The 12,035-nt window shown below is 36.0% G+C and overlaps 1 protein-coding gene across 5 annotated transcripts in view; it reads left to right on the forward strand.

Annotated features, from left to right (window-relative positions):
• The window catches only part of INVS (inversin), a 93,735-nt gene that overhangs the window by 27,523 nt on the left and 54,177 nt on the right, over positions 1-12,035 (forward strand). For 4 of the 5 annotated variants that reach the window (XM_065830726.2, XM_071804327.1, XM_065830727.2 and 1 more), the window contains one exon: positions 11,418-11,591. In XM_065830726.2, coding sequence (XP_065686798.1) covers positions 11,418-11,591 — 174 coding nt within the window. Of the gene's footprint in view, positions 1-5,457; positions 5,575-11,417; positions 11,592-12,035 lie in introns of all 5 variants that reach the window. The other variant, XM_071804329.1, reaches the window with a different exon arrangement.

The raw sequence follows: 12,035 nt of genomic DNA on the forward strand, positions 1-12,035 counted from the left end.
GATAATACTGTTGTCCATAACCTTTTAATTAGATTTTAAATAGAAATGTGGATATAGCATAGAAACTTATCTAGAAGAATGGAAACTCATATGAAGTCTGTCTAAATGTAGGTTTGTCCTCTTAAAATACGATCTTATGCAATTTAAAAATTTCTGTGTGTAAGCAGATTATGGAGAATTTTTTTGTCTTGCTAAAATGCTTTTGAGCAACCATGCTAACTTGTCTGATGTTTCTGGAGGAGAGGTGAGAAGTTTAAGAGACGTTAAGTAATGTACATATAACTAAGCAATAAGAGACTTGGACATCTGCAAGACATCAGTTATGTGAGGTATACAGATAATTACTAAAAACTGGAAGAAGTCATAAATAAAAACTTTGCTAGGGTTCAAGAAGAATGTGAATATATGAAAAGCCATATGTTTCAGGGATATATTTTCTTAAGTGTTTAACACTGCTCTTAGTTCAAGACTATTCAACTTAAAGCCATTAAGAAAATTAATGTACTAAATATTTTTTCGTATTTTTGGGGAGGAGGGCTTCAGTACTTGCTGCCAAATCTTTCAAATCACAATATTTTATGAAATACTCTAATTTTTTTAAAACTTAATCTTCGATTCTTTATGAAGAGGTGGGCTGTGACCCTGCAGATATGGGTGATGTCTCAGGTTTTCTCATAAATCCCCAGAGACTGTGTGTTGTGGGTACTTCTGCTTGAATGACTTGAAAAGAATACTATGGGAAAACAAGTTCAGTAACAGTAGAAGAGATCAACTGGAAATGAGAATGCTAATTGCATTTTTCATCCTTGAAGTGTTGGGGTTTTTTACATGAAAGCCACTATGGTGGACCATAAAATTTAGAGCCAAGGAGCCAAGAACACTGCACAGAAACAACACATACAGACCATGGATGAATGAGGTCAAAGGCTGTAAGATGCAAACACCTATTTTTCTTCAGCTCATGCTGGGTACCAGTTTTACCTTGTCTTTTACAGCACTGATCAGTTGTCTTCTCTGTCGTGTTCTTTGTCTCCATACCAGTTAATAGTTCTCTCTATTCCTATGGAAACCAAGATACTGTAGCCAATCTTGCAAGAGGCTAAAGCTAAAGAAGTGCTCCAAGCTGAGACACTACCTTGCTCTCAGTCCAAGTGTCTGATAATCGGAACTCACTGCAAGTTGTACTGATGTTCTTGGCTGATGGATTGATTGCCTAAGATGCTTTGCCAGACAGATAAACACATTCAGCTTGGAAACTGATAAAGAAAGTTTCTGTCCAGCTGAGAGGTTCTCTCCAGTTGAGTGCTTTCCTTTTGGGTCTAGGATGCTAAAAGGGTAATTTGTGAGATTAACCGGTTGTCAAAATCGGTGCTGTTTTTACTATGGTTGACTTGAAAGGATTAGCAAAACATACCGTATTTAAATCTGCTAGTGGTTTGTTAGATAGAAGACATGACATCATCCTTGCCCACACAGAGGTAATATGTTGCTTACAGAATTTTTTTCAAAGCTGTATAGTTCAACTGTTAAGGGTTATGTTTAAAACAACAATCCTGAAGATTTTCTTTTACTTACTTTTATTTTATTTTTTATCTTAAACTGTTTAGTTTTGCTCAAATTAAAACTACCTAAACACTTGATTTCAAGTTTTCTTGAATTAAACTGGTCCAGTTGTGACTGAAGTTGTTCCAGAGGTAGAAGAAATACTGATTTAACTCCCTGTAATCAATAAAATTTACATTATTATATTTCATCCATCTGTTCAGAGCTGGGTTGTTTGCATTCATTCTGCAGCAGCTTTACTGAAGATGCGTGTGGAAATCAAGGCTTCTGACTGTCATCTGCCGGCAGATTAGGGAGTGCTCAGGACATGAGGGAGTAGTGTCTCTACTACCTCTGCTGACTTTGTCTGTAATGTAGTTAGTATAGACTACCAGCGTGAGTAGACAGTATGTAGCAAAAATGAGCAAAGAATTATTATCTTCAGTGTCTACTTCTTGCCCCATGTGTCCCAAAGGTTGAGGGGACTATTTGAAAGGATTGAGAATGTCTTTATAACTGTTATGTTTAATAGAAACGCTTCAGTGTGTTCGTTCCTAGGATTTTGCATTAAGATGGATGAATACAATCACCTCACTTTAAATTTGTGAAATCATTTGATTTATTCACCTTCTCTTTTGATGTGGTTTCACTCAACAGTGGCAATATTTTTGCACGTGCTATGCTTTAATGAAGAAATATTAATCCAACTGTTAAGATTTATGGATGAAATAGTATTTCCTTCCCTATTCATGGTTTACATATCAAAATCATACTTATTATGGAAGAGATGTGGGGAAAAAGTTATTGGGAGCTTGTCTGATTCTAATTTTGTGTATTCTTGATATAGCATTTGAAATTTAAAATATATTAACATGTATTAACATTCAAACATATTCAAAACTTTATATAAACTTTATCATGAGTTTATTTGCTCAAATAAGAATATTGTGTGTGTTGAACTTGTATGGCAATATTGCATGTGGTATCCAGAGAAATAGCCTGCTATTTTGATGGCAAATTTACTCATTTTAACTAGAAATTGAGTTTCTAAAGGTTCTAAGTAGCTATATTGGGTTTTTTTGTTTGTTTGTTTGTTTTTTTCCCCCAGGAACTATTTAATAAAAAAATTACTGATATTGAAGGAGTGTAGGAGTGGTGCAGTCATGTACATTTAAAGGATAGCTCTTACAAGGGCTATAGCTATTGTAACCAGTTCAGTTTCAGTGTATTAAAAATCAGTGTTTCACTATGTCATGCATAGATAATTTTTCAAAACACAAGTGCTGTTAATTTATAAATTTACAAATTCTTATTTGTAGTTTAATGTAGCTACTTGCTACTGTCTATTTTAATAACTTCTCTTCTGAAGAATCCTTGTCAGATGTCTGGCAGTTAGCTGATAATATAAGCATATCAAAATGCTCCTTTTGATGTATAGATTTCAGTTCCTTTTGGAACAGTCTCTGTTCCTATATATATCAAATTAGAAGTATGATAGTCACAGCTTCTGTTTTTGTAAGTGCTTAGTTTGTTCCCAGAAAAGCTACTAAAACTGGCAGGTGTTGGTGACAGAAAGTTCTTCATCTGCTTCATGTCATTCTAAGTTGTTCCTGGTGTTCTGAGATCTGCTTCTTCTCAAAGGGACACTAATAGATGCAGGAACCTCTAAAGAAACCACATGCACAGCCCCTTTTCTTTTCCAAGGTTATTAGAATTCTCTGGTTTTGAAAAATTGTGACCAAGTTGATCTGTGGGGTGAAGCATCCTCTCTTCAGCACCTCCTCACAGGAAAGAGAGTGAGTGGGGATGGATCTTTGTGTATACAGAAAGATTATCTCCGGTAAGACTGAGTAGATCAAAATCAGCAGTTTCTGCTCTGTGAACATAAGCAGGTTGAATTCAGTTGCCGTTTTTGTTTTAAAGGGAAAGCTCACGGATGTGTTTCTCTTTTGAAGGCTGAGCTGGCAATTAAGGAGTTCAAGTTTTTTGACTTTGACTGCTGCTTGAAAGCATCTGACAGCAAGGGGCTGCTCTCAGATCTATGCTAATCTGTTGACAGAGTATGCTGATGTGGTGTAAAGTGGGTGCTATATGCTGCTTGAGCTTTAAGCTAAAATCTAAATGACGTTCATGTTGTTCATATTTTACCCCAGTGAGTATCTGAGTGCACGATACAATTTGTTATTTGTCAATGTATAGACTTATACTGACTTTAGAAGCTTGCACGTCTATGAAAAATACAGACCATTTTGTGTTTCAGAAATGAACAATAATTAAATCTTAACTCCGACTTTTAAGGAGTCCTGGATTTAAAAGGTTTAATATCTAATCTGTTAAAAAATCACAGCAATCTATTTATTTTTTTTTTTGTTACCTTAGAATGAAAACTAGTATATTTGGGCAGAATGTGCTTATCTGGAAAAGGACATCAGTGGCCTGGTGTGCTAAATTTTCATGCAGTTCTCGTTCTGCCCTAAACTGGGTATAAACCAAAGGAACAGTGTACATGAGTGAATTTATGAGTAATAACCTATGATACAATTTGTTTTCCTGCTCTCAAACTGCTATGTATCCAACTATTCTTCTAAAAAATTATTTATGAGTTTAAAAAGGAAAATTAAAACATTAATAATATTTAAAGACAGAGAAAGTATAATCATTAACTACACTACAGTTGGTGTAGTATTAGAAAAGCAGACATATTTTATCTCTGCAGTTAATTCAACTGTAATAATTTTGTGGTGTTCTGTTTGTGAAAGAGTAAAGGTAACTGAATTATATATTATATTCCTCTGAAGAGGAGTTATTGATTGTTTAATAGTCTCTCTTTTCACAAAAGAATACTGAGAAAATTGTGCTAAAATGTCTTACATAAGTCCCACTTAATTAATAATGAATATACTTCAAAAATCAAAATTTAATGAGTCAATAAATTATTAAACTATGGTGGAATGTGTAATTATCAAATCTCCGAAATCCCCACTGTCATGGGTGGTGGACTTTGTTGCACTGTTACTCCTCCTCTGTTCTCTTCAAACGCACCCCTTTAAACAGGTCAACCTTTACATTTCTGCTTTTGTGGGAACTTTTATTTTACCACTCGCAGTTTTCACAAGCCTGTTGCAGGTATTCCAAAACCCATGTGTAGTTGTGCTGTAACAGTCAGTAGTCAACTCATGTGCACTACATTGTAAATGATTACAAATCAGCCTTTTGAGTCATGTTAAATATTTCAGATGAATTAGAGTTGTTATGCTTCTTGAAAATGTGGTCTCAACGATGAATAGGGAAATAAGCAATTTTTCTATATGTGTTGGCCCATTTTAACCCACTGATGATAAGGTGATGGTTGCCTGTCTATGGATGTGCTTTTGATGCTTGGTGAGGTTGACATATTCCTCTGACTCTTAGCCTTATAATGTACAGGTCGGTTTCTCCTTTTATAAAATGGTGTTATATTTATCTGCCAATGTAGTATGTTTTAAAAATCCAAAGATGGAAAGTAGGACCTCAGAGGTAAATCCACATTACAGAGTAGGAGGAGTAGTTAGTCAGAGCGTAGAAGCACATGGTTCTATAAAGACCAAGTTAGCTCACCAAGAAAGAACGAGATGAGAAGGGAAATAAATTTTCAGAGAGCTCTGCGCATCAGCAGAATGTTACTAGAACCCAGGTGAACTCTCTAAAGCATGCTTGTGTGTCTCTGAAATACTTAACAGTTAGCTATGCAAAATTCTGCAGTATCATTCATCAATCATGATGTGCCCGGAAGAATTTTATTTGGGATTCTGCAAAATGTTCCTGATTGTCGGCGCATAATAAATGGCAATCTGGCCTACTGATATGTCATTCATTTAGTATTTAGATGAAATAGTTCTATTTCTCCCTTCCCTTTATTCTTCCTGTTTCTTCTAGAACCACATCTGGTACAGGAGAGGGATATCAACTTACTGAGTCTTAGCCATATACAATGGAAGTAATACAAGGAGAAAGAATATTAACAGAATAAGAGGGTTGGTTCCTGCCCTATTAGTAAGTGTTACTTGTCTACTGTCTTTTGGTGTTACCTGTAGTTTGGAAAAGTGTTTGGACCATTATCTACTTAATGACTATCCAGGAGACATCTATGATAAAACTTGATTTCCATATTTGCATACTTGATATTAAGGTTATACTGATTCCTCCATTTCAGACAGTGTTTTAAGTAACAACAGTCAGTAATCCAGGTTTTTACATTTCTGTATTTTATATAATGTTACTTTAAATGTCCCTATTACTTACTGTTCTAGACTATGACTTTCAGTTCATAGAAAGAAAATGTCGTGCAATTTAGAGGAACCATACTCTTTTCAGTTCTGAATCAGAAAAGCATCAGATTTTAGCCAGTTGAAAAGTAGTAAGATGTTCCCCGTAAGTATTAATTGCAGTTGTCATTCTTTTATCTCCTGATAGCTGTGCAGTGATCCCACCTGCTATTGCTGGCATTGCCAGGCTTCTACCAAATGCCACAGAGCCCTGTGTGTGACCTCTCTGGTGGCGGGTTAAGCTGGTTGGCTCTCCGAGGCACATGTGTGATACCTCATGGTTGAGGGTACAATAACCTGTCACCTGTTAAGGAGGTTAACACTCGTGTATGCGGAGAAATTTCTGGGAGAATTTTGCTTACACAAAGAATAAAACCTTTCACAAGAAACAGGATTAGCTACAGCAGTTTGGCTTTAGCTCTGTGTTTGTCTAAGATTCAAGCGTTAATAGTGTGTCTGGGAATGTATTAGATTATCTACATGTATTGAAAAGGTAAATTAAAAAAATCCATTAGCAACTCTTCATCTTTCTTGTACTGCTCGATATCATCTGGGGAACAAATATGTCTGCCAAATCTTCTTTTTCATTTTGGGTGCTGGAATATTTGCACAGCTGTATTTTTATGGTAGTGTTTTCTTTGTTAGGTTGATTGGTCTGTTGTGCTGTCACCAGAGAGCCAGCTAGTATAGATGTGTAACATTATTTAAACCTTCCCAACAGTAATATGAAAATAAGATTGCTCTAAATGTTGCAGTACAATTGAACTGTTTTGGACAATGGACCAGTGGGAACCTGTGTCTGTATGTTTGTTCGGGGAGAGGCTGAAACCTGGCCCAGAAGGGCTTCGGATGTCAGAATGGCTTCACAGAGATGCTGGAATCCCTCTCTTTCCTGGTACCCCTGTACCACATGATGTTCAGTCATGTACCAGATCTTCTGTTCTCCAGTAGTTTGCTTGGGAAGAAGAGGACTGCCACTGATCCAAGGAAAGGAAAAAGAAATGTTATTTCCCTTGTCTTCCCACTGCTGAGTAAAGGTACTGTGAGCTGAGTTCTGAGGAAGATACTTGAAGCAGAGGCACTGGGTGAGTGGGTGTCTTAGAGCAAGACCATGCCAGGCTTTATAGAGTGGCATTATGTGAAGTGTGAGGCTGATATTTTTAGTGCATTGGTAATATAACCATCAGTCATTCCAGTATCAATCTACAATTAGAATCATAGAATGCCCTGAGTTGCAAGGGACCCACAAGGATCATCAAGGCCAGCTCCTATTCCTGCATGTGACAACCCCACAGTTCACACCATGTGTCTGAGGGTGTTGTCCAGTCTCTTCTTGAACACTGTCAGGCTTGGGGCTGTGACACCTCCCTGGGGAGCCTGTTCCAGTGCTCCACCACCCTCTGGGGGAAGAACCTTTTCCTAATGTCCAACCTAAACCTCCCCTGGCACATCTTCCTGACATTCCCTCTGGTTATGCCACTGGTCACTAAAGAGAAGAGCTCAGTGCCTGCCTCTCCTTCTCCCTTTGTGAGGAAGAACATAACACATATCAACATCATAACAACACTGTTATCAGTTTAGAGCTCATTTTTTCTTTAGTCTTTTACTAAGGTGATGACAGGGGGTGGATTGACCTTGGCTAGTTGCAGATGCCCACCCAGCTGCTCTCTCACTCTACCTCCTCAACAGGCCAAGAAGAGAAAATAGGTTGAAAAAGCTGCTTTAGATGGATGAAGAAATAAACACGTTATTTTGTAGGCCTGGAAAAGTAGGTAGAAAAGAGTTTTCCCACTGGAACCTGTTCCTGGCAATAGAGTCATATTGAAAAGACTAGACAGTTTTGTGGGTTTTTTTTTCAGAATGAATATGCAATTTTGGGAGTTTTTTTTCCAGTTTCAGGGATAATCTGAATTCTGGTAAATTAATTGATTCCATCTAAGATGTTTCTTCCATCGCTCTTTTGTCTATTGAAACATTCAGGAAAGGAAAGTTTTTCTGACTGCTTAGCAGTTAAGCTTGGGGTCCAGAAATTTCTTCAAAGACTCTACTTGATGACAGAGCAATGGTTGCATCTTGAGCGATCTGTCTGCCAACAAATGCGTTATACTCCATTACAGTCAGTATATGTGGCTGAATTTTTGAAACAGAAGTATTTCTTCTGATTATGCTAAAATTAGTTGTCAGCTGTTCTTTGAATCTATGCTATAGTTTTCATACAGAGTTGAGTCTTGGCTGAAGAGAATTTTAATAGAAGATAAAGGAATTTTAAGAATCAGCATTGGAATAGTACATTTTGGCTACCAGGAACTGAGTTTTCTATACCAATATTTAATTCTGTTTGCTCATAAAGTTTTCACAGTGTAACAGAATCATTTAAGAGACACTATCAATGTTAAGAGACCAGCGACTGACCCAAAGTGCTTCATGATGCCTGGGAATCTTTAGGCAAATCAAGTGCGTTTTCTTTGAGTAAAAACTAGCCAGTTTAAAGACTTGTTGTACACAATAATTTTATAAAAATGAAGGAATTTGGCTAGTAGCTGCTTTTCAGATTAAGCATACTTTTTTACCCCTCCACCTAGAAAGACCTAAATTAAATCTGCCTCAAGACATGTTGATACATTGCATATTTACAAACTTAAACAGTAATCAGTTGAAGGTGGGGAATTTTTCCATTGTCATTGATAGGGATGTTAGTATTTTCTAAGGAGTGAAAGGAACACAGCAACATTCATGGTATTACTAAAGAACAGCAGTCAGAAGTAGGAGCACGGATAAGATCATTACAAATAAGTAATATAAGTACAGGTGTTTTCTATGGTGGTATTTTAAAAAAAATCTTAAATCATTTGGAAGAAACAGAATCTTTTGTGTTTCCAAGTGAGGAGATTTATTACAGGTTCATTTCCTAAGGAGAGGGATTTGTTGGTGGCTAAGCATGCAACAGAATAATATAGTAGTAATTGGTGGAAGAATGTGTAACAGCAAAAATAAAACACAGTATAGGGAAAGAAACTCTAATAATAAAAATGCATGTTCTCTTAGTTTTATGTATTATTTTAACTTCGATTCTCTTTTTTTCAGCTGAATTCATTCAAAAAACACAATATACTTGTAATCTTCCAATAAATTTCCATCGACAAGACAAAATCATTTTTTTTTTCTTTCAAGTGTATGCGTGCACATTGAGCAGGAAATACTGAAAACAAAACAAATGCATCGTCCTCTGTGATGGAGAAAACCAGCCATATTTTTTCCAAGACTAATATTCTCACAAGTCTAATTACCAATTATATCATGATACACTGTTACACAGTGATTTTTTTTTTTTTTTGCTAGGTCTTTTTTTTTTTTTTAAATGAGTTTTGCAAATTCATCTTGTATTTACATGTTAAGATATAATGGCAATAATGAGGAGTTTTCTCATGCCTAACTCATTCCCGAATGCATTATTAATTCATTTTAAGTATATTGTGTGGATTAGTAGCTGTGCAGACATCATGCTGTTCTACGTCTGCACTTCTGTGTGTGCCTTGATGCGTGTCTGTGCATTAAAGGGACAAAACCCGAAGGTTATGCTTCCCCTGGCACCCAGCAGAAGAAAGAGAACTAGTCACTCACTACTTGGTGTGAATGCTGTTGAAGAGTACAGTAGCCACACTGTCTCTGGCAAGAGAAGTTTGTACTTTCAGGCAGTTTTGTGGTAAATTTTTTGGCAGAGTTTTCTTGTAGGCTTTCGCTGAAGAGCAAGGACTGATGGCCATAAACCATAGAAGTAGGAAGAGGTTATTTTGTCTGAGCTCATTCATTATTTGCTCTCCCTGTTTTGTATTTTAAAATAAAATAGTGTAGTAGGAAAAAAAGATCACATTTATTTTAGGCATACTTGGTGAAATCTATTCTACCCACATAAAGCTCAACCCTTCCATTTTTATTAGACAAAGAGCAGAACAGTAACATATATAAAATCTGCCCTTCTGATGTCTATGTCTGCTGTGGAAAAGGAAACCAGGATATTTTTATGCCCTGGCACTGGATATTGTGGGGGTCTCTGGAATTATTTGGCCTGTCTCCACCCTACTATTTTGCTGACAAAGCAATTCACATTTCTGAGTCTTATGATACATGGAACTGCCCCCATTCATTAGCTCTACTTGCACTTGTCTACATGGCTATCTTTTTTTCATTATTTTTCCAAAGACACCCTAAAGGGACTAAGTTAACATCCAGGATTTATAAAGGAATTGTAACATACTGATATGTTAATTTGCAGGTAGTTCCGTAAGCAGAAGAATCCAAAGACATGACTGCTATTGATTTCGGTGCCATCATTTCTTTGTTCATTGCCTAATAAAGCTTCATCTAAAAAAAAAAAAAAAAAGCTACAGCTTTTCTCTGAGTGGAGGGAATTAATATAATTTCTCTTCCTTTCTGAGCTTTCTATTTTCATTGTGTTTATGGGTAATTGATACTTTCATTTAAACTGTCAATATGTGAAATTGGCAAAAACTAATATGAGAGACAGTGAGTAAAACTGTGAGACAGCACACTCCCTTCTCTTTAGGAAAGGTTAGATATTAGAGTGGAGAAAGAATAGGGATGTTTAAAACATGATCACATGAGGTAGATCCTGATGTTTTGGTTTAATGAGTTATTGTTCCAGCTTTTACTAGTTCTTCACTAAAACTCAACTGCTGAAGGTGGTTTGGAAAACCCAAGAGGCCTTGTACTGAACTGGAAGCATCAAGGTGTCATATGTAGCAACTCAGTTATATGGAGAATAATCTCCAAGCAAGGGGCAGCAGGAGGTCAAGGCTGGCTATACCTTAAATCACAACAGCTGCTTCACAATTTCACGATTATATCTTTAATTTTTGGCTGGCTTCTTCAATGATTAGAGAAATAAAACTGGATTGTTTTAGTCAATGGAGCATTACTACATTATTTCTTTTGAAAACCTATTAAGTCCAGAGTGTTAAGTATTTAAAATGTGTTGCAAAGCTAGCTATCCCATCCATTTATCATGTGTACAACAGATCAAAACTCATATACAGTTCCCAGTTTAAAAATTTAAGAAACAATCACTTTTCTGTATGCTTGTTATTAATTCAAATGAGTATGTTTTATCTCTCTGAGTCATTCCCTATTATTTTTGTTACTTTCATTTTGATAATTGTAATCTTTCTTTGTGTTTAGCTTTATTCCTAATCTGATAACTGACTACCTTGCTGACACTAGCATGTAATGGTCCTATTTCAGTTTTTACATGACATTTATTGAGGTCAAACTGTCAGGAAACTCTGACAATATCGCAGAATTTTCGGTATTACTGAACCCTGTCTTTCACACTCCACTAATGGAAGATATGTATCTAATACCAAGTAGAAAAACAGACTTAAAAAGCAAGAGAGAATTTTTTTTAACAAGAAATACTTATTAGGTGTTTCCAAACCTTAGAGCTGTTTCGTGGGTTTTTTTTAGGCACTGTAATACAACAGTAAATATATCTGAACAGTATCATCAATTGATTTTATAAATTGGAATAAATTTCTGATGTTTTTCCTTATTCAGGGAAATTACCGCTTCATGAAACTTTTACTGGCTCGTAGAGGGAACTGGATGCAGAAGGACTTAGAGGATATGACACCATTACATTTAACTACACGTCACAAAAGCCCAAAATGTTTAGCTTTATTGCTAAAACATATGGCACCTGGAGAAGTGGATACGCAGGACAGAAACAAGGTAAAAATACTACTGATTTTAAGACAACACTTGTAGCAACTTTAGAAATTAGTATTACATCAGATAGTTGTGTGTGAAAAACTATTTCTGTCATAACAAACTTTTTCTGAGTCTTCAAAGTAGTGGCTAGCACTGGTAATCTAATAATCACCTTTAGAAATCTTAATATTTTCCTGATGATAATAAGGTGAAAGTTCATTCCACTGAATTATTAGGCATTCTTTTTGAGAGTACATAGAATAATAGAGGATTCAAAAAGCACTGGTTTTAAGGTCTAGGTCTTTCTGTAAAATTGTGATCCTTGTTAGAATCTGGATAGCATATGCTTATCTTGCTTTTCTTTCTTGGAAAAGCCCTACATTTGGTATCATTTAATGATAAGAGTCACTAGAAAACTTTGTGCAAAAGACCTTCAAAGTATTTATCAATTAAAAACCAAAAAAT

The sequence above is a fragment of the Patagioenas fasciata genome, chromosome 2, assembly GCF_037038585.1.
Source record: "Patagioenas fasciata isolate bPatFas1 chromosome 2, bPatFas1.hap1, whole genome shotgun sequence".
NCBI classification, from domain to species: Eukaryota; Metazoa; Chordata; class Aves; order Columbiformes; family Columbidae; genus Patagioenas; species Patagioenas fasciata.